A 23,655-nucleotide genomic window follows, 5' to 3' on the forward strand; every position below is an offset into this window, starting at 1 on the left:
TCTTTACAATTTCTGTCACAAAGAACAGTTAATTATTCTGTTTTAAGCTTTCAGTACTGGTGCACAATTCATAATCATTTTAACTGTCTTTTCGTAATGTTTGTTGATTAAGCTGGTCAAAGTACCAGAGAATATTAAGTCTCAATTTTGTTGTTAGTTTTTTAATCAATTTTAAAGTGAGTGTTTAAAGTGTGCTTAAACTTTTCCAAAACAATTAATAATAATTTACTCATAAATGTACATAGTTCAAAAGTTTATTTGTCCATTTTGTTTCATATCTCTCATTTCCCCAAAAATTGTCCAAAATATTGAACCTTAATAATGTTTTAACCATTGCATATGTTGACTTAATATGGAAACATATTAAATCGTTTTAACATATCAATTCACAGGAAGTCTTTTCATTTCCTTTAGCCATCTTTTATTTTAATGATTCATTTATTTTTTGTTGTTTATATTTTGCTTAGCATGCATACCGAAACTTGTTTATTAAATTTAAATAATACTATGAATACGATCTCAGCAATTGCCAGAATTAAAAATTACAGCATTACAGACAATTTATAATCATCTGATTTTTATCTTTAAATTTTTTTTATGTCAGTTTGTTAAAAATATTTTGGCAGTGATTTGATTGTTATCACTTGTTACTCATGTTTATTTATTTATTTCGTCAAACTTCGTAGACTACAATACTTAAAACTGTATGTTAAATGTAATCTATTATTTTGTAGTTGTATGAATTTGTTTTTAAATGCGATTTTTAATAGTGTTTTATTCATTGTTTCGTCATGTACTTATATATTTTTGAAAAATTAAACGTGGAAGTTTTTTTTTTTCAAATATTTTCAACTCAATCAAAATACTTTTCAGTGAAATATTCGCACACAACATACATAAATATAACAATTACTTGTGCCATAACTTATTGAAACTTAGATGTTCTAATTAAATTTCGTATTTCAGATCCGTATCCTTTTAAAAAAAATATATATCCAACAATTTTAATTATATACATTTTTTATATTATCTTTATTATTTACATATTTCCTTATTGAAAGTTTACCATTTTATTATACAGAAGGAATGCATCTGGGGATAACCCAAAGGAATTATTGCAAGCGGCACGGGTAGCCGGCCATAGTAGGTTTTTGAGGGTTGGATGCCTTCCTTCGACGAACCATCGGACCGTGGAAGCCCTAGAAGAAATTCGAAGGCCAAGCCACACAGACATAGGCAGGACCTTGCTACTGATGGGGGAACCATACATACATACATACAACTCGAGAACTAGTCAACACCCCAAATTTGCAATGGCATTGTATGTATATAGATACGATAAATATTTCTATGATTCTCTTTCAAATATTTTTTTATATAACTGGATCAAATGGAGCCAGCTTGGCATGGGAGGGCATTTGAGTACCAGAAATATATTTCAAAGACTCTTTGAGACCCCTCATTCCTTATATGTAGTAGGAACATTAGAAAGGAGGCTCCCATATTTTTTAAGGAAACAATACTTAATCAAGAAAGAGAAAGGGAAAGTTTCATGGGAGGGTGTTTGGGAACAAGAAATTTTTCTGTGATGATTTACGACTCCTTCATCCATTCAGAGAGGAAGAAAGGGAAGAAAATGATCCACATATAATTTCACTCATGCTTATACAAGACATCTATTTTTTTTAAAAGGGGAGAGAAATTTTTACATTTATTTATTTGCATTATTTCAAAGCTAATGAAGCTAAAAAAATCCAAACAATGGATGAGAACTATTAAGTTTCGAAAAATAAAATTCGAATCCTGCTTCACATTTGACTGGAGAGAGGAGGGAAATTCGATACAAGTAAAACATACAATTTTGCAAAACTTAAGTGCTTTTTGCTTACGATGCAAATAAAGGCAGAGTACAAATTTGAGATTAAAAAAACAAATTTAAGATGAGGTTTAAAATAACCTTCTTTGAATTTGAAGCTCAAGTTGCAGCTCCCATTTTAAAAAGGTTGATCCTTAACTGTTTTCAAATTTAAACGAACACGCCCACATAGGATTTCAGTGAAACTTCATGTTTCTTTGAAGAGATCGTATAACCTTAACTTTAAACGTAGATCTTACGTCTCGCGTTGGGGGAGGGGGTGATGTTTTAGGTGATGTGACGTGACAGATTGATACGCTTTGTGAATTTTCGATCGAAAATCTGACAAGAATGTGTTACGTTGGGGAGAAGGGGAGTCGAAAATGATCGAAAACGTTACGTAATTTTTGAACGGCCTCTCACAAATGTTAAAATCGCCAGAGATGAACCTTGGCGTAGATGAATAAACTCTAACCACACCAAAGCCGCAAAATTGAAATTGAAAATAATGAATCAACGTACTGATAAAAATTTAAATATTTTAAAAGGGTGTAGCAAAGCACACCGAACCAGCTAGTTGCATATTAAAAATGATTACTTTTTTGAAGTCAAGGAAATAAGGGGTAAGTCCATAAAAGAGATAGGTTTTTTTCGAAAAAAAACCTTTTATTCATTTTAGAAATTTTGAAATTTGGAGAAAAAAAATCAATTTAAAATATATTATCCTGAACGTTGTTCTTGCTTTTACAAGTTATAAAACCATCAGAAAAAAGACTCGATAAGAATGCCATAAGGATGGAAAAGTGTCACCTATAAAACTTAGAAATCAAATTTTGGGAGGCTAAGATTTTGAGATCTTCAGCTGGTGGACAAAACCCAAAAGCTAGTGGAACACACAACCAAGTCAAAGCGCATCCTGAAATCACCTCTGCCATAAAAACATTCCACGTCCCATGGTATTTTTTCTTATTTTACCTTCCAGTGTGCGAAATACCTACACACCAGTCGTTCAATTTTCCGAAAGCTCCCGCACTCTCTGGAGCCACTCTCAAACGTGCTTTCTCCCACAAAAAGCTCCCTCTCTCTCTCACTCTCTATCCGGTCCGGTCCAACGGTAGCCAGACCATGACAGCACGGCAGCAGCAGCAGCAGCTCCCGAAATCGAGATCGTGTATACCCGGGGCCCAGCCAGCCAGCCAACCAACCAACCGACCAACTTGGCCAGGACCCAAAGTCTAGCTCAGTCAGTCAACCAATCAGTCAGTCGTACGAGAAAAGCTCCAGCGAATGGACCTAGAACGGCGACGAAAACGTGAGCCAACAACGACAACGGCGAGTGACACGGCACCAAATGCTGCACCACAATCGGTTGGGGATCAGCAGCAACATTAGGATTTGCAACAACCATCAGCAGCACCTTGCGAAGGAGGACACAGCTGATTTTTGGGGACCTCCCGAAGAAAGTTGCTGGAACCTGGAGCAACCTCGAGGAGTTGAAGGAGCAGCCCAGTTGGATTCAGTGCTGATGAGCTAGCCCCGGGAAAGGTTAGGTGGTTCAGTGTGGCAAATTTTCGGTGAAGTTTTTTTTTCTTTTCTTCCTTTCTTCGGTTGGCTCGTTTTCCAAGGGACTCTGCTCTGCTCAGGGTTCAAGTGGGTGTGGATTCGCAATTGATGACCGATTTTTTTTTGTTGCTGTTATTTTTGTTGCTACTCGGTTTTGTTGGAGCAAAAGCACCCTCTCCGGTTGTGTTCCTTCGTAAAAGGCAGCAAATCGATAGCTGAAGGTGCGTGAGGAGACCTGGATCCCAGCACCACTGGCTAAAGCTGCTGCTGCTTCTGTTTTGTGGGATGGAGGCGGTAAATGGAAGAAGGAAAAGTGATTCGGTAGCGGGAAACGAAAGGATTTTTGCCTCGTCCTAGTCTCGGGCTAAGGATTATTGAGAGTCGGGGAGCGAAACTTGGAAGAAATTGTGAGAGAGCTGCCGGGAGCGAACGGAACTTTTCCGGATGGTGCGCAGGTGCTGGCCAGGACTTTTGGATTTTCCCTTCCGAGGGTTACTCTTTTCCGAAACGGCTCCCGGGAGAGCTTTTTTGATGGATTTGCGAGAGCTTCCGCGAGGTTGATCTCGATTTTGGTGTAGGTTTTGGGGCGGAAGCTTTCGCTTGTGCAAGTTTAGGTTGATTTATTTTATGTTTTTTTCGCTTCTTGGGAGAGTTGGAGGGAGAAAACGGAGTGCTCGCGAGACTTGAGAATCGAGCTTTTGGAGCAACTTTTCCAAGTGTGGAGTTTTTTGTGTGTCCCACCCAAAATATTCTAGTCTGAGATAGAAAACCAGCCAGATATGGCTGTTATTTTGGCAGGCGAAATGAAATTACATAAAATTCTGAACAGTTGAGCCCAATGAAAGTTGGACTGCGAGTGGTCACGGTTCCTGGAACGAGTAGTGATTTAGAATTCCTGTGTGAGGAAATGTGGCCACTGGAAATGGCTGCTGGCCGAAAAGTGCTGGTGCAAGTGATTTTCGGAAAGGTGGGCTGCAGGATTTCTAGGTGTTCCAAATGGCAGTCGTCAGCTCACGGATGAAACTCTTTGCCAAGGGATACAGTGCTAAGTGTGAAGAACTGCTGCACGAGGAAAAAAGTCGAGCTTCCAGAGCTGTGTCGGATTTTCCAACTACAGAAAGTAACCAGCAATGGTGATCCAAAATTTCTTCCCCCATTTTTCTCCTGCAGGATCAGTGAAAATGTACGCGATAGGCCGTAGTTCCGTAGGACGATTCGAAGGTATCAATATACTAGCAATGCGAAAATTCGCTCGGTGAAATGAACAACTTGCCGAAGATATTGGGGTGACCAAAAAGGTGCAAGCAACTTCAGTGTGCGTGTGTGTGAGCCAGAAGAAAAGTGACGAAGAAGAAAAAAAAAGTGCTTTAACTCCAAATGGTCGGAGGTTAGCGAGTAGGTTCGAACAGAAGATCTACGAGAGTAGCTGCTGAACCACCCGAGACGAAAACGGAGGACACAAGGCGGCCGGACTCAGGGGTGTAGCTAGAGGTTCCCGAACAAAAATACACATCCCTGCCCTGCCTCTCCGCGGAACATCTCGGTGTGGAACCATCATGAATTCGTATCGAATGGAGCACATAAATTAGCAACAGCAACATCCAGCTTTTACCTCAATTTTCCAACAACACTAAAAAAAAAGAAAGTAAAACGCAACTAAAGCAAAAACGAGAATTGAGATCACTTTTTGCGCGAGAGCAAAAAGGTAAAACCTATACAACACAACACATTCACACCATCGGAGGAGCAGAGGGATAAATAAACGACATCCACGACCTCTCTACTCGAAACGCAAAATCCAACGCTTGGAATAACCAAAAGCAAAAAAAAATCGAAAAGTAAATCGAAACGGAAAACCAAAAATTCCGAATTCCGTTCCGAATACAAACGAACAAGAAGGAGCCACACAATTGGAGGAACCAACATCTATACCAACCAAACAAGAGAGAAACGACGAGAAAAAAAAACCAAAAGCAAAATGTCCGGAATCATGTCGCTGGATATCAAAGTGCCGCATCTGAGATGCCCCTCGTTAGGTGTCCTCATACTGACGCTTAACTTGGCGCTGTTTCTGCCTCAGACTATTAATAGGACACCACCATACGTGCTTGCAGGGTAAGTCTTTCTTCCCTTCGTCAATCTTAAAAACACAACCCTTTTTTCTACTAAACTCAAACTCTCCGTCAAGATTGAATCAAGACAGAACCCTGTTAGAAAAAAAATCCCACCACTTAAAGAAGAAAAAAGCCAATATCAACTTCTAACTAATTCCCACCGCAGTGGGGTAGCGAATTGCGGTTGGAAAACTTGAACTTCATACGCTCACAGCATCCTCGTTTAGGGCGTTGCTTTTTTGATACGACGAACATACTTTTGGGGGAACAACTTCATTCAGCTGCCATGCTGGCTGCCACGCTGCTGACTGACGACTGTATGTCCCGTCAGTGGTGTCCCGCGTCCATTTCCCGTTCTGTTCCAACCCGCGCGTAATTGATAGAGTTTTGCTGATGGGAGGGGTACAGCTGACCCACTGGCTGACTGCTAACTGAGTGACACCTAAGATACGGGAGCAGGGAATCCCGAGTAACTGCAGCGCATCAAAGATTGAAAATGCTGAGCAAACACTGTCCTAGAAACGTGTCTGAAATTTGAGTGACTACTTTAGACATATGACTTAGATTGAAAATAGTTACTTTCTCTTCGGTAAAACTAGAATAACATTGGAAATAAACTTTCAAATTTATAATGCAACAGTTACTAGTTGAAAAAATTTAAAATTTATTGAAACTACTTCAAAATCAAACTAGTATAGTTATTTATCTTAGATCTAGTTGAAAATAAATGATATTTGAAAATAGTAAACAAACTAAAACTCAACACCTTAATTAACTCAACTAAAAAATTCGGTGGAATGTAGAACAACTTTTTTCGTCCTCATCACTTATCACTTAACACTTGGTTTATCAACACACCAGAAAAAAGTATCTATACAACAAAAAGAAAAGTATCCAAAACTGATGTGAATTTTAAACAAAAAATCAAAACATGCAACATTATCTTTGAAGCATTTTCAACAACTTCATTGAGTTTTATGAAAACAACTCACAACCTATCTTATTGACTTATGAGGAAGATCTTGATGCCTTTATACCGCTTTTCAATGCTTCGACTGAGTCCGAAAGTGTCCTGGTTGAAAATATTCTGTGTTCTGAACTATACAAATTTATAAAAATAAACACATATTTCCAAACGTAGTTTAAATATTTAACATAAAAACTGTGAAGTGATTCATTCAAACCTTAGAACAAAAATGTGTTTTTTGTCTTAAATTTCTTATATATTTTTAATCGGTTCCAATCAATGTTAAAAAAACGAAAATTGTATGAAATCACGTTGGAATGTGTCTTTTACATATGTACAATAACCGATGATATATTTGGATCTGAACTAACTTTGAGCCACAAAAATAGCCACCAAATTTATCAACAGTTAACAATTAAATCATTGAATATGTCCATTAACCTTATTGAATAAATCACTTTATTTCGAATCGAAAAAAGACTTGGATGAATCAGTAACAAGCTGATGTTTTTAATAAAAGTTATGCTTGAAATCAAGGCCATGCCCCATGATAATTTTTCCAAGTAAAATTTGCAGATCAAGAAATGTATTAACTATAATAACCAGATATTTATAGAACCCAAATAAGAGAAAACAAACGTGCCAAAAAATGGCGGAATCACTTAAATCACTGTAGGCCTAAGTCATTTCATTTGACGACAATGACCTTCATGAATTTAAACTTATTTTTTATTGTAAGTTGTTATTTGGAAAATTAATTTAGTACCAAATTTTGGATTTCATCAATCAACATAACCTTCTAAGTAAGAATCTATTCGGGTTAAGAGCTTACCAAAGTACCGAAACTACCTAAATAAAAGTCCATAATGACATCGCCATTACCCTTGATAAAAAGGGACATGCCATTCTTTTGCTCATCGACTTTGCAACAGCCTTCGATAGTGTGTCCCACAAAAAGCTGGTTCAAAAATGATTATCTCAGTTTTTTTTTGTAGGCCTGCTGCTTAAATGATAAAATCATACCTCCTTGAACGTTTCCAGGCAATTTTAACAGATGGATGCTTTCCGAAACTAATGCCTTTTGATTCAGGAGTAAGGCTATGATTTTTCAGAATCCGGACAGTTACAAACGTGTGTATTTTCAAAACTATTCATTTCATCGAAAAACTTTCTATGGTGGAAATGAAGGTTTTAATATGACTTTTAATGTAAAAATATAAAATAAAAATTTATCAATGATTTCAAGAAATACTCTAACTTTTTCATAAAATCTGTTTTTTATCTTTGCACACTTTTTTCAGTCATGTATTGATCTATTGGAATCTGGTTAGAACCTTTTCATGAGTAGGCATCTCAAAGAATTTGATCTCTTAAATCCGGTTTTAACATAAATTTCATTGTCCATCAGAACACATCTGTCACATTGCGTAAAAATCGGTTGCACAGATTGCAATTTTTTTAACTGCTCACTATTAGTTATTATCTTGGTGTCTACTAGTCAGGCATCACTTTTTGCCTGCCGGAAATGGATTTATTGCATTATTTAAGGGGTCTGCATTCAGTTATCCCCGATAACCATTGACTTTTTATCATATTTAAGATCAAGGGTTCCACTCTGATGCTTGGTTTGAACTTCGTGTGGATCTTAAAGTGGCTCCTTATACTTCTTAACCAAGTTATACCTTAAGTTATCAAGTCGACAATGAAGAATTTTCGAGGCGCAAAAGGCGCAAAGACGCAAATATGTGCAAAATTATTTTTACCGTGTCTTTTTTCATCGTAAATATCTCAAACACACATTAATTTAAAATTCTGGCAAAAATAGACAAGATAGTCTTTTTCATAGCCATGCACAACGATGCTATAGTTTTGCATATTCGATCTCTAGTAATGTAGCTATCACCGAAATAAAGTGCCCGAATACTAAATGATCATAGCTTTACCTCAAGACTCCATTTGAGGCCCTATTCAATTTTTGATATTTATAAACGACTTACCAGCAGTTTTAAAAGACTGTAGCGTTCAAATGTTTGCAGACGATGTTCCAATTTATTTGGGAGGATAGGGGGGGGGGGGGTGGGGGGGGGCTTGTTGGTATTCAAAAACCAAAAATTCAAACTCCAGATTTTCAAGGTTTTGAATGATTGCTCTTAATTTGGTTAAAATTAAATACTAAGCAGTCAAGTTTACAAATTTAACATCAATATTTCCAAAAACTCAGAAAACGAATGCGATTTGAAATTTTGAAAAAAAAAACCAGAAGATACATAGAAACACCATTCAAAAACTACCTAGATTTAAAACGAAACTAAATCAAAATTCAATAAAAATTTCATACCGGGTAAAAAATTTCTCAAGGTTTGAAACTATTCAGCAAAACGATAATAACTGTTGTTTATTATTCGTGTTAACTAACATTCCTTTTCTACATTTTCAATTGAAAGCTTGCTTGAAAAATTCCCCTGTATTATTTTGAACTTAAAAAAATATTTATTCGCGATTTGAATTATAAAACTATGATAAGAAAAAATATTCATATTGAACTCGTGAAAATTTATTCAAAACACTTGATGATTACATATAATTAAATACAAAGAAAAAATCAATGTTGTTTCAAGAGTTCCAGTAATCAAAATCAGAAATAAAAAACCTTTTTTAAGTTCAAATTCTTCCAGTTATCAGGCCTAAACAAAACATTTTTGAAGTCAATAATAATGAATTCGTATATTTATAAAACAACATGTTTCATTCATCGTTGAAAGCTTCTACTGCCAAAGTGCAGGTTGAGAAATGGGTGATTTCTTAAATGATCAATAAGAAACAGGAGAAAATGAATAACAAACAGAAGAAAAATAATGAATTTCAAAATATTTTGTGGCCGTCGATTGAAATAGTGGGTCTTAGAAAACACAAAAGATTTTTTTCTTTTTCTTTTTCAGAAAATAAAAATTTAGAATTGAAAACAATGAGAAACTTATATAAATTATTTAAAAAAATTAAATAAAATTTTGACTTTAAAATGCAAAAATTTATGTGAAAATTAAAAATAGAAATTTTTGAGCAAGTTACATAAATATACTCATGAAAGATTTTTTTTTAAACCTTAAATGCGATTTAAAATCTGCTAATTAACTAAGATGAAAACTTTTTTTTTTCATATTGCCCGGATTTTGGTCGACAATTTCGAAGTCAAATGCCCGGATTTTGCCAGATTATATATTAGTATATAATAAATAGAGAAGTAGAAAACTGCTATATCTTTTTCCGCCAAAACCAAAAATACTTGTGATTTTAGGGAAACTGGATAATCGATTTGAAGCCATTTTTATTTTTTTATGTTCAAGGTTTTGTCAAAAAAGGAATTTATTAAAAATTTTGTATTTATTTTCAAAAGTGATTTCAAAAACCAAAGCTGTTTGACAAAAACTTCGATTCGATATTGCATATGTAGATTCAGGGCACCCAAATTTATCCTAAAAAACTTTAAAATTCTTTGCACCTAGGAAAAATGTGAAGTAATTTATCAAAACGCTAATATAGAGTTTTGGATTCAGAAGAATGAGAAACACAAAATACAATTGAGGCTAAAATTGGATTCTTGAGGAAAATTTCATACCACCATAAAATTTGGACTGACATTTACCCCTTATAATCAAAGTGATTAGTTGAAAGTCATCGATACTAGGTTTTGTTTTTATTTTGCTAAATCTGTTGACTATCGTGAGTTGATCTGTCACATGGCTACCAACTTGTGATGCTTGGAATTTGAATTTTATAAATGAATTTTGAAGTTCAATTGGTTGGTTTCAAATTTTTAACTCGTTAGTTACACTTCTTAGTACAAACCCGTTCCAAAAACGAGTTAAGATTTCTGTGTGTCAAGATTTGTGTTTCAATACAAAAGGTTAACTGAATTGCAAATCGGATCGATAATTGATTACATAAGTGAACGTAATTCAGAGTCGTTAAATGAAATGTCTCAGGCCTAGAGAGTGATTGAAAACTAATTTTCGCCGGTGGCGAATCGATTTGCTGACATGTTTGCTTACACTTATTTAGTGAGATTATTATTATTTTTATTGAATTAAAGCATTATTGTTCAACAGATCGAATATCTATATCTCGCAAATACTGCAACTTCTTTTACAAATCATGCTGAAAATCTTTGGCTTGTTCTTGACCGTGAATGAATAATAAGTTTAGAATTTGCAGAAACAAACCAGCCAAAGGCTGAAAGTCTCTTAAAATAAAGAAAAAAAGCCATTTATATTTAAACTCAAATCATGACTCTCAAAAACCCTACCTTAAAAATGCGTTTTTATTGAGAAGTGTAAATAAATAGTTTCAGAATTTGAAACCAACAATTTTAATTTCAAAATTCATGCATCAAATACCAATTTTACACATCAAAAAGTTAGGAGCCATCTGACAGGAGATCAAAACCTCCTCACTATAGAATTAGCAAAAAAAAAATCTAAAACCAATACAATATTACCTAATAATCGTTTTAAGTTAAAAAAAAAATCAAGTAGGACATTATAAATAATATGCTTAAATGAAAAATTCTTCAAGGCACCAATTTCAGCATCAATCAAAAATATTTTTTGATTTTAATTTTAATGATTAATGGCATTTCGGTGAACTATACATTCTAATAGGAAGAATTTCAAATGAAAGTAATGAAAATTATAGACGGATAGATTAGATTAGGAAGTATGAAAGGTGTTGAAAATCAGCCAAGAGCGTGATTTGAGAAAACTTCTTGCCGCACAAGACCATTTGTCGCACATCGTATCGTATTCGTTCTTGTGCGGCAAGAAGTTTTCTCAAATCACGCTCTTGGCTCATTTTCAACACCTTTCATACTTCCTAATCTAATCTATCCGTCTATAATTTTCATTACTTTCATTTGAAATTCTTCCTATTAGAATGTATAGTTCACCGAAATGCCATTAATCATTAAAATTAAAATCATAAAACCAACGGTGATAAACTGTTAACACAAAAATATTTTTATTCGTTCTTCTCAATGTTCAACTTTACATTCACATTAGGCTGGAACAAATATCAATTTCTTCTTTTGTCACCCCCCCCTTTCGAGATTTCAAAAATCCCGAAGAGGGGAATAAATAAAATTGGAAGTATGTTAAGTAAATTTCAAATAAAAATTCAAATATCAAAAAGATTACAAGACCAAGAACCAAATTTCGGAAGATGGAAGATAATTCACATTTTGTATTCTTGATTTTATTGAATTTTTCGATAAACAAATACTTCATTTATAGGATTTATGCAATAATATAGTATGTAATTTGGTTGCATTCAAGCTTTCGTGCAATTTATTACAATTTATTTGTTTTTTGCATAATTTTTTATTTCAAGAATTACACTTTTTATGAAAGATGGCCTCCATACAAAATCATTGTAAAATGGGAAAGAAGTTGAGTAACTTCAAAACGATTTTCATAAAAATTGATTCACGAGTACGAAGAAGCTAAGGATGTGTAGGTTATGTTAAGCAATCATAACGATTTATTAAGTTAAAAGTGAATCGAAATTTACCGGGTCAGCAAGTTTGGTTTGGCAAGATTAAATTTTGATACGAGTAATGTTTCTATGATCATTTGGGACCCTTCTCTCCTTTCAGTGAGGAGATAAGTCTGGGATAGTCTATCTGTCATACAATTTATTGCATATCTCGAGAACTATTCGAAGAAATGAAACCAAATTTAGCATAGGGAGTAATTTGGTTTCAATCATTCATAGATGATTATTTGAAGCTCCGCTTTGAAAACGAAAAATGTTTATATGTGTATTTGGGAACCTTCCATCATTCCAGTGGGGAGATTGATAGGGAAAAGGAGAGCTCTCCAAAATTCCTTTGCATAACTCGATAAGTTTTTTAGCAAATGGGGCCAAATATGGCATTGGAGAGTATTTGGAAACAAGAAATTATTCTTTGGGACCCCGTACCCTTTTTCAGCGGGAAGATAGAAACAGAGAAAGGGGTACACCTTCACATTTTAAAAAACAACTCGAGAAAGAAAATAGAAAATTTGACATAGATGAAATTTTGGTACGAGAAATGATTTCTTGAGAATTGGATTGAAAAACAAATTTAAGATCAGGTTTTGTGAACAATCTTTCTTGTACCGCAATTCAAAATTCAAGTTCAAGCTTTCATTTTAAGGGGTTCATTATTAATGATGTTAAATTTAGATATTAAACAATGTACCTAATACTACTTGGCCAGAAAACACCGAAATTCGGTAACCTATATCTCAAAAACTACTAGATCAAATTTTGATAATCAAGTATACATGAGTTACCAAAAATGCTGTATTTAATATTGTCCAATAGGGTTTCATTATTAAATTTACAACATTTGAGTTATGCCTCGAAGTGTAGCACGGTCGCGGGGAGCGAATAAACGAGAAATCTCGTATTTGGTCCGCAATGTGTTAAGATATTAAAATTCAAATTTATGATAGTTGTTTTAGGAAAATCATATTCATTACAAAATTGAAAAATCCTATTAAAAATGTCTCAAAAATCTAACCGGAAATAACATTTTGGTCTAACTAAATTTTAAAGGCATGTTTTTCTTCTGTAGTTCTACTAATGTAATCTCATCATTTAGTAGCGATTAACAGTATTTTTCAATAATTTCTTAGAAAATTCTCACAGACTATGTCAAATGTGAGGAAAACATAATCATTTTTCTTGCTGCATCTGGGCCAGCTCAATAAGTGTCAATGTTCACAAGATTTAAGAGGAAATTCCTAATGTTAAAAGTAATCCTAGTTTCAAAAGTAAAATATCATGATTTCACTTTTCATCAGTTTTAATTAACTGAGTATTAAAGTACAAAAATGCCTACATGTGTATAATTCCGGCTTAGAAACCAATTTATTTCTTCAAAAATCGTTGAATTATTAGCCGAATGTATGCAACAAGCGAATAAATAGTATTTAACTCTTTATGAACCTTACAAAAATAGATTGGAATGTTCGAATTTATCTTGGAATAACAAAGTCACTTTTCAAAGCTATTTAAATAACCTCACTCAAACCTGTGAATTCACTTGAATCAAATTATTTTATGAGGAATTGAAGGAATGAACACTAAGACGCTATTTGAATTTTTTTCATAAAACTTTGCAATTGAAATATGATAGTTTTTAATTTTAAAGTCAAATCAATCAATCAGAAAACCTGATCTTATAAGAGCAAAACTATTTCTTTAACTGTTTCTCACATTTGGTAATAGTTTTGGCAAAACTTCTACAGACCCTTTTCATCAATAGGAAAGCTGGAAACCTTCACTATTCCACCATCACAGGCAGTGTTCTACAGCTTTTAGAAAGCTAGCAGAAAAAAAACACCCCAATCTTGGGTGCGCCCAATAGCCAACAGGTTCGAACACCGGGACCGGTGCTGGGCTAGGTCTGAATATTTGATTAAAATGGATTACGGAACGCTTTTCCTCGCAAGTTGAGCAAGTCATAATTGTGTAAAACCACCAAACGGGAGCAAAACAACCGTGATGCAAGACCAAACAAGGTGTTCCAAATGCCAAGCGATGGCAACACTTCGAGGTCCAACATCAGCATAACTTTCGACCTGTTTCCCAGGTTCAGCTCCACTGAAAATGTGTTTCCACAACGAAACTTCACCGTTTCTCGGGCAACTTTTACGCACACTCACACATTCAGCAGAATATTGCAAAGCTGAGATTGGGATTGCTTTCTCAACGAAATGGTCCAAATTGAATGCTTTCATTTTATTTTATTTTTTTCGCAAAAAGGTTGGGAAAATTCGCTCTCTTGTTCTCCCTCAAACTCGAAAAGAGCCTCGCATAACTTCACTTGAATTCAGTCAGTTGTGCCACAACAAAGCTTTCGTTGAGGCATCAGAAAAGTGGAAAAGCTTTTACTCTACCTCACCTTAACTGAATTCTCCCACTTTCGCTCTCTCTCACAACACAACCCCCTTCAATCAGATCCAAAAGCGAGAAAACTAAGCTCCACAATGTAATCGTCCGATTTAGATCCTTTCTTTCTTTTTTTGGCACCCTTTCGTTAGCTGCCGTATTTTTTTTTTGCTCCAAGTTCTGCTTCGTATAAACTGATTTCTTTTGGATTTTCGAGAAAGAATAAGAAAAAATCATCAAATTGTAATGATGACCATGGAAAGCTGCTGCTTTCCTCTTTTCTTCCCCAGAAACCTATCCTTATTCGGAGCATACAGTTCTTAATGATGATTTAGAATGATGAAGGTCCCTCGCAGAACGCAAACGAGACGCAAACACAGAAAACCGTTGATGGTGATGAATTATGAAACGACTCCATCATGGAACGATTTCAGCAGCAGCTTCACATTCACATTCGGCGGACAATTTGCTGGATTTTGGGTAGTTTGGGGCAATGATAAATTTCCTTCATACATGTAGAACATATCAATTTTTAGAATTCATCAAACAAAAATTAGAATATGTATCCAAAAATTATCAGGAGTATGAAAATTGAAACTATGAAGAAATTGCTGGATTTAGAGTCATAGTTCAAAATTAAGACGTTTTGCACCGATTTTCTCACAGCATTAGAGGTTCCTCTAATGTGTACGAAACTTGGCTCCAAACTGGCCGTCGTCGCATTGCTGACGACTTGAAGAGAGAAGGGAAAGGATTTTCGCCAGTTGATGGAACATAATTTTCGGGGAATATTCCCCGTCCACCCTTTTCCTTCTACTCAGTCACAATGAGCTGGAGCGATTTTACTTTACCCCGAAGGATAGAATAGTACTGATCTGTGTAATTGATTACATTTTAAATTGGTTCCAATTCCGGCAAACGGAGTATATTTTAGGAGTTTCCAGGAATCGGGTTTTTCATACGTTGAGCAAATACAACTGAAGTTCTCCTGTTCGCTTCGATCTGAAGACTTTTTGATAAAAAATTACGAATTTGAATATTTTTTTAATTTAAAGTTTTAATATAATAAATGACAGTCCACAATTGTTCTTCTGATCGATACAAGTTCGTTTATCTTTTAGAATATTTTAACTGAAAATGAATGTATGAGAAATTTTGTAAACAAACAAGCCCTGAAATGTGCTTGTCAGAAGTGACTGAGATTTAAATTTGATAGTTGCTCGCTTTAAAAGCTTTGCATTGCAATAAAGTTTTCCTCCGTTAAAATTTTGCAAAGGTTTTAGGAAAAGAAGGAAGAAATTCATAAAATGCATTGCGTGTATCATTATCCATAGCACAAACTGTGCTCTTTGGAGCCACAAAATGAGTAAACACAAACTTTTATAGGACTTGTTGGTTTTATACAATAACTCTCAGTAGTCAAACAAACTGATTGCATTAACGAAGATTCAACTATCATGAAAAGATATCCACAGTTTTCAAAAGAAACGTTTTTAATCAGTTTCTTTGAAATATTCACAATTCAAAAAAAAAATCAAAAAGTTTAAAAAGTTCATTCGATTTATTGACTTGTTCTCTTAAACCACTTATTAAAAATTAAAAACCTTAACATTCAAAACTATACCTGTCCTTTTTATGAGTATTCCGTTCAGAACTAAATCTTGCTACTTGATGATAAAAATCAAGTATCGATGATCAGAATAATAAAATTATCCACAGAATGTTGTTTTTCAAAAGTTTTTTTCCGATACTGGGAAGACATATTTTCGAGATGATCAATGAGGAAGATGAATTTGTACGACTGTCTTTTTCACTTTTAAAACCTAGCGTTGAACCTTTAGAGGTTATTCTACTCTCTGGAGCCACAGCAACAACGTTCAAAAGATTCTTAGATAGTACAAATTCAAGTTCGAAATTTTGAATGCATTGCACTGATTCAAATTAGAAAGCAGGTATTTCATTCCAGATATAAATTTATCTTCTTAATCATCGAATCTCTGTAGCCGCTAAAGAAAACAGAAACCTTCTTCACAAAACTAGAACACGGCTCCTCGAGAGTAGTCTTTTCTTACAAAGACTCATTCCGTTACAACTGTTCGATATCAACCTCAAAAAACAGCATTTTTCAGATTTTGACCCATTTGAATTGTATTTTTGAACATGAAACATTTTTTAAGATGATAATGCATACAAAATCATCGCTGGGTGATGTTGATAAGGGGTGTTATCAAATTCTTACAATTGAGATTTGAAGCAATCAAATTTAATCGTTTTAAATGTTATTAAAATAATTTGTTTTGAAGTGTTGAGATTTCCGACTGTTATGCTCTCTGGAGACACCGAAACGTAGTTAAAAAATATTCTTTATCAATAAGAACCCTTAAACAAAGATCTCAATGAATAACATAATATCTGTTTGGTTTGAAAGTTTTCATAAAATGTTGTCTCTTATCAGGTATCTCCAGATGTTTTCGTGATGTGGTATTTTGTTCACAGTAAATGGATACTGGATAGCTGAGTGCTTTTGTCTGGGTTGAGAAAATGGCAATGAGAAACTACACATTAGTATGCAACACATTTTTTGCAATTGATTTGAAAATTCTATTAATTTTTTTTTGTTTTGTTATCACAGAATAGATATGGGTCATTCCATACCAAGTGACCATGAAAATGCAACGACTCTCTTCGATTTCGCTCAAAATCAGTAGGCTGACTTATTATAACGTTAATAAGAAATAACCAAAGTTTTGGGGGAATCGGACCACCCTCCCTCAAATGGCAGCCCCCCCTTTTTCGAAAATTTGGCAATTTTTGCCAAAAAAACTGTTTTTGTTTTATCAATATCTCAAAAACGGTAGAAGCTACAGATAAGATAAGACCATCCCTATAAAGAATATATTATAAGCTATCAAATGAGTTGATAGAAAATTTTCGGCAGTGTTGCCAAACTAGAAAATTTTGCATTTTAAAACTTAAATTGCGATTATCTCAAAATGCCCCCACTTTTATTTTTGATTTGATTGCGCCAATGGATTCAGCGTGAAATTTTACATAAGAATCACTCATTCACTCAAAACAATATGAGCCGTTTCGGAGATATCAAGTTTTTAAGATGGGAAGTTCGTGAAATTTCACCGTTACGCCAATACGGTAGGCCCTTCGGCAAAAATTTTGATGCAAGAATATGCTCCATGTAAAGTTGAACAATGTTGCTGAAGACATCAAACGTATATCTCTTCATCCCTGGGCGCTATTAATTTCGTACAGCTAGATTGATGTTCTGCACCACTGTGTAATAAAAGCTAAGACTATGTAAACAAAGCTACGAGAAGTCGTTCAATACTGTTTCGTGTAATAGCAGTAATGTAGCAGTTCAATTGCTGGACCCTGTAGTATATGCGGAAGCAGATCCATCCTTTCGGAGGCGTATTTATGAGAAGATGTATTGGCGTAACGGTGAAATTTCACGAACTTCCCATCTTAAAAACTTGATATCTCCGAAACGGCTCATATTGTTTTGAGTGAATGAGTGATTCTTATGTAAAATTTCACGCTGAATCCATTGGCGCCATCAAATCAAAAATAAAAGTGGGGGCATTTTGAGATAATCGCAATTTAAGTTTTAAAATGCAAAATTTTCTAGTTTGGCAACACTGCCGAAAATTTTCTATCAACTCATTTGATAGCTTATAATATATTCTTTATAGGGATGGTCTTATCTTATCTGTAGCTTCTACCGTTTTTGAGATATTGATAAAACAAAAACAGTTTTTTTGGCAAAAATTGCCAAATTTTCGAAAAAGGGGGGGCTGCCATTTGAGGGAGGGTGGTCCGATTCCCCCAAAACTTTGGTTATTTCTTATTAACGTTATAATAAGTCAGCCTACTGATTTTGAGCGAAATCGAAGAGGGTCGTTGCATTTTCATGGTCACTTGGTACCGTCAACTGGGGCAACATGCAACAATTTTCAACTTCAATAGCTTCTGAAAAACTTATGTTCACAGTTAATCGTATCCTTTATGCATCAAAAGTTTTAAGGATGCTGGGACATCAAATTGGCGTAGTTAAAAAAATTATTGGTTTCTTCAGTTATTTTTAATTTTCTAAAAACATGCGATTTTCACCCTTCTTAGAAAATGGGGTTACTTGCAACAAACTTTGTTTTTAATGAAAAATCTTATGAACACGTACGAAAATTCATAATTTTTAATATATTTGTGATGTCTTAGTGACCATTACGCATGACAACAACAATTGCAGTAGTTTTTGTGTCTGTAAAAACAAATTTTCACATTTTTTCTGAAATTAAGGATGCTGCATACATTTAGGGGTTAAATAATACTACGAAAAATTCTAAAAGCTGAAATCATAAAAATAAACGTTTGGATGAATGAAATTTAAATGTTTACAAACGCGTGATTCAAAACATTCATATTCCAACACATGGAAACGAGATTCACAAGGTATTTCTTTGATTTGCATTTTGTTGCATTTAACCCCAGACACCTAACTGAATATTAAAAATATTCATTTAAAAAAATTGGGTGATTGTTCGAAAAATATTTTTACACCAACAATGTCGGTATAATATGAGGAAACCTGTAAAAAGTTTGTAGGTAATTTTATCAAGCCGATCCGTCATACTGGGTAAAGTTTTTTTCGGCATCAAAAAACGTTAAAATTTGTACATTTATTGCTCGATTTTTCAAATTTTACATAAAAATAAAAAACTTAAGACAACTAGCTTAAGATGCGAGAAATTATGTCATCATCATTTTGTTATCATTAAAAGCTAACTTTATTACAATACATTAAATTAAAAATTGATTCAATGTAGTGTTATATAAATGTTGCATCGAACCCCGCTGTTGCATGATGCCCCGTTTGACGGTATGGAATGACCCATATTTAATGGAGCTATAATATATTTAGGATAATTGTCCAGAGAAAAATTTTTAACATGAAAACAGCTTTGAAAAGCATAAGCTTAAAAAGGTCTAGTGATCTACTTATTAAGCAGTACATTTTGAGATTGTCGGCTTAGAAAACTAATTCAGAATCGATAAGTTCACAAAGGTCGTTCATAAATAAATATTGAGAATAAGTGGATTCAGAAGACTTCCTTAGGAACTCCGGATGGAATCATGATGTTTCGAAATTTGATACAATCAAAAATATTTAACCTTTAGGAGATGCGAAATGCCATAAGAAAACAGACTGTCCCAGGTTTTCTTAAAACACTATACAATTCGAACTTTTGATCGAAAATCTTTATTACGAAATTGAATCAGAGTCCAAATATTATTTAAAAAAAACAAAATTTGACGATTAACGAAGGTATTTGAAATAAGAGTGATTTCGTCAAAGCAATTCTCTACATATTTGATTTTTTTTCTCAATTATTCTGAAAAACAAAGCTTTGGAAATGCAGCAACTGAAAGTCATATTATTACAAGCCTATAAACGATTTTGTTTGATTGCGTAATATATATGAATTAATGCAAATAAGAAAAATATTTGCAAATCAACTTCAAATGCTCGTGAACAGTATTTCCTAGAAAGCAACCATCAGGCATCAATATCACAACGAATATTTGACAAAAGAAAGCGATGTATCAGGTATCAGGTATCAGAATGGGGGTAGGCTTAATAGCGGCACGTTATCCAAACATACGGGAAAATTGTGCCTTGCCTTTTTTTTATCCAAGGTTTCATCATTTACCTGAGAAACCTGAAAGACCTATAAAAGGAAGAAATAAATACAATCTATTTAAGATGGCATAAAGCCTTTCCACTAGGGATTATTAGCATTAAAGCTCTTTTCTGCATTCGGTAAGGAATGATAGAATGTTTTTTAAGTTTAATTTCTTAAACTCAGATTCGCTTAAAGCGTAAGATCCCAGAGTACGAAAACGTAGTCTGGTAAATGAGGGACAGTTACATATAAGATGGAAGGGATCTTCCACATCTGATTCACAACTAACACATACTGGAGATTCAGCACGCTCAATGTTGTGCATGTGATAGTTGAGTTTACAATGACCGGAGAGTGCTCTGATCAAGATGCTGCAATGAGATTTATTTAAAGTTAATAAGTAACTCGATATGATTGCAGATGGTTTTTCTAAAAATAATTTAGTTTGACGACAAGTGTCCAACTCTTCCCAGTATCGTTCATGCTGGTTATGGGACCAAGTTTGAATTTGGTTTCTGAACCAACATGGTGATATTGGGACAGCCGGCTCTGGTCCGTAAAATTCCTTTTCCGACCCAGCTCTAGCGAGTTCGTCGGCGCATTCGTTTCCAAAAATTCCCTTATGTCCGGGTACCCATAAAAGGTTTAATCCATTGCCTTCAGCAAGTTCTTCGATTGCTTTCCGGCATGCGATTACCAGTTTTGATCTAGAACTGGAAGCACTGAGTGATTCGATAGCTGCTTGGCTATCTGAACAGAAATAAATTGTTCTGAACATAATCTTCTTTTGAAGTGCAATTTGCACTCCATACATAATAGCATATAGCTCAGCCTGAAAGACTGTACAATATTTTCCTAGAGATTGAGCATATTCTATGTTCAACTCGTGACAGTAAATTCCTGCACCTGCACGGCCGTTTGATAATGAACCGTCAGTATAGAATACAATATGAGAGGACATTTGGTCCTCTACGAAACCTGATAACCATTCTTGAGGAGAAGGAAATTTGACTTTAAACCCCATGTAGGGAAAACTACTCGAGAGTGTTAAATCGTTTGGCGCTAGATTAAACTTGTTTAATCTAACTAATTCAGGCCACACATTTGTATGAAGCGATGTAGATCGGATAATAAAATTTAAAATAAATGATATTACCAAAAAGGCAATTCCATTAGTTACAATATGTTCTTTTTAACGTGTAGCGAATTAGATTTGGAACGTTCATAATACATCATTTCAAGAGACTTATAAATCTATATTTTTTTCTGTAATATTGATTTTCATATGAATCCAATGAGTTTTTTCTGAGCTGATTCAAATAATGCTAGAAAGCACGATTTTGATGTAAATTCCAATCTTTATAAGTATGACAATGGATTTATGAAAAGAACGGTCATATGCATTTTGTATATTGGCTCTGATCTGTACAAAATATCAACTCAGAGGTTTTGATTGCTGACGCTGTAAAGTTTTCTAAGCAAAATTATATGAAATTGCAAAAATCGAATAAAAATTATTGCTTAATGATGTAAAAGAACAAACACAAATCGTCGTTGTTGATCGAAAATCAACTCAATGAAATTCAGCTGGTTTTTGAGCAATAGAGGGCTTTATTATTGAATGTTGTTTTTATTATTTCATTGATTTTTGGTGAAATTGCACAGATCAGTTTTAAGGACTAAAGCATCAAATGTACAAGAACGGTTGTTGAAATTTTGCATGTTATTATCAGCAGCTATCATATCATCTGCAAAATTTTCAGCGTTAAGATTCCTCACTTAGTGTCGCTCAAGGATGAGCATGTTTGCATACAAAACTAGCATGTTCTGATGTTCTTCTCAACCTTTTGAAGGTAAAATCTAACTCAATAATAATTAATAATTTCATTCTTATTTCTGGGGAAAAAACAACTAAAAACTCCTGAATAACTTCATTAAAAAAATCAACATCAAACAGCGCAATGTAATAGGAAAAAAAAATTAAATGATTAAAAAAGTCCGAGAGCTTTATCGAACTTCTAAAGTCGAAACCTAATGGTTAAAGTTTGCCATACTGATGAAAATTTGTAAAACACGAATGAAAATGATAAATGCGTTCCGGTTTTATCCGGGTTTGCTTGGATATTTCATACAAAATTTGATTGAAGTCCGGTCCTGACCGATTGCCCCGGTTTCATTAAAAAAAAACTCGGATTTAATCACTTTATTTACCAAAACAAAAAAAAAACAATAACTATATAATTATCTTTATTTATGCGTCTAAAACGATTTTTTTGCTTGTTTAGTAAAAAAAATCATGACCTTTTTCTATGAAGCCGGCAATACGATTTTAAAACTACCGATGAGCAATGAAAAAAAAAAATTTCAAGTTTTTTATTTTTTGATGATGATTCCTGGGTTTTACCATAATTTACTCAGATATTGCCCTATCTTTTTGGTCTTCAATTTTGAAATCAAATGCCCGAATTTTGCCAGGTTTTAATACATAATTGCCCGGATTTGTCCAACCCGGATACGTGCTGAATAAGTTCTGGCAATCTTAGGCATGGAATATCACCTTGGTAAGCGTTTAACCCTTTTAAGCCAAAACTCCTAAGCTCGTAAACTTTCTGAACTAAACTCACAAAATTTCAGATCAATCACATAAAAACCTTTATACCAATGTAAACTTGGCAGAATTTAAAATGATCGAATAATACAATGATATTTTAATTGAGTAAAAGTTCACTATCAGTTTTTAAAGATTCAAGGCCTAAGCTTCACTTCAAAATATGAAAGATAAAAATCGATTTTCCAAAATGGCGCAATAAAATCGGTTTTTTGGGAATAATATCGACAAAATATGCTATTTAAAAAGCAACAAACGGATATTTATAGTTTGTTTTTGGCGATGCTCAGTGATGTCTTGTTTTGAGAAAATAAGCATGATTTTATTAAATTTTTTTTGCATTTGTAAATGTTTAGATATTTTTCGATTTAATTCTATTCAAATCTGAAGCTGTATACTGAATGTAACTAAAACTTAACTGATTTCAAAACTGGATGATAAATCAAGAAGTATAAATGTAAGTCATAACGTTTGTATGTTTAACAAAGTTAAATAATGTACATGATTTTTTACAAAATCAGCATTAGCTGATTAACGGTATTGAAATAAATAATTTTAGAACGACAACATATTGTTCCTACGCCTTGCATAGCTGACTCAAAACAGTATTAAAATCTTTTGAGGTCCTTGAAGCCAAAGGGATATAAGTGCATGGAAGCTGATTTCGAGAAAAAAGCACTTAAACTTCGCTGTGTTCCAATTGTTCCAATCCAAACATATTTTTTACGAACTTTTTAAATCAGTATGATTTTAAAAAATGAACACAAATCATTTGGCACCATTTTTTTTAATAACAACGTTCATTTGACGTTAATTTAGGTGACACATGTCTTTTGATTTTTGCACTAATACTCCCTTTGCCACCAAATAAATTCACTTATACCCCTTTGCCATCAACAAATGTTGACACTCAGGTGATT

The 23,655-nt window shown here is 34.0% G+C and overlaps 1 protein-coding gene across 9 annotated transcripts in view; it reads left to right on the forward strand.

Annotated features, from left to right (window-relative positions):
- Positions 1-3,097: 3,097 nt before the first annotated feature.
- Positions 3,098-23,655, forward strand: part of LOC129754645 (gamma-aminobutyric acid receptor subunit beta) — a 307,093-nt gene continuing 286,535 nt past the window's right edge. For 4 of the 9 annotated variants that reach the window (XM_055750814.1, XM_055750812.1, XM_055750821.1 and 1 more), the window contains exons 1-2: positions 3,100-3,400; positions 4,589-5,533. In XM_055750814.1, the coding sequence (XP_055606789.1) occupies positions 5,397-5,533 (137 nt within the window). In that variant the 5' untranslated portion in view covers positions 3,100-3,400; positions 4,589-5,396. Of the gene's footprint in view, positions 3,406-4,191; positions 4,386-4,588; positions 5,534-23,655 lie in introns of those variants that run through there. The other 5 variants (XM_055750816.1, XM_055750818.1, XM_055750820.1 and 2 more) reach the window with 5 other exon arrangements.

This window comes from Uranotaenia lowii, chromosome 3 (assembly GCF_029784155.1).
Source record: "Uranotaenia lowii strain MFRU-FL chromosome 3, ASM2978415v1, whole genome shotgun sequence".
Classification (NCBI taxonomy): domain Eukaryota; kingdom Metazoa; phylum Arthropoda; class Insecta; order Diptera; family Culicidae; genus Uranotaenia; species Uranotaenia lowii.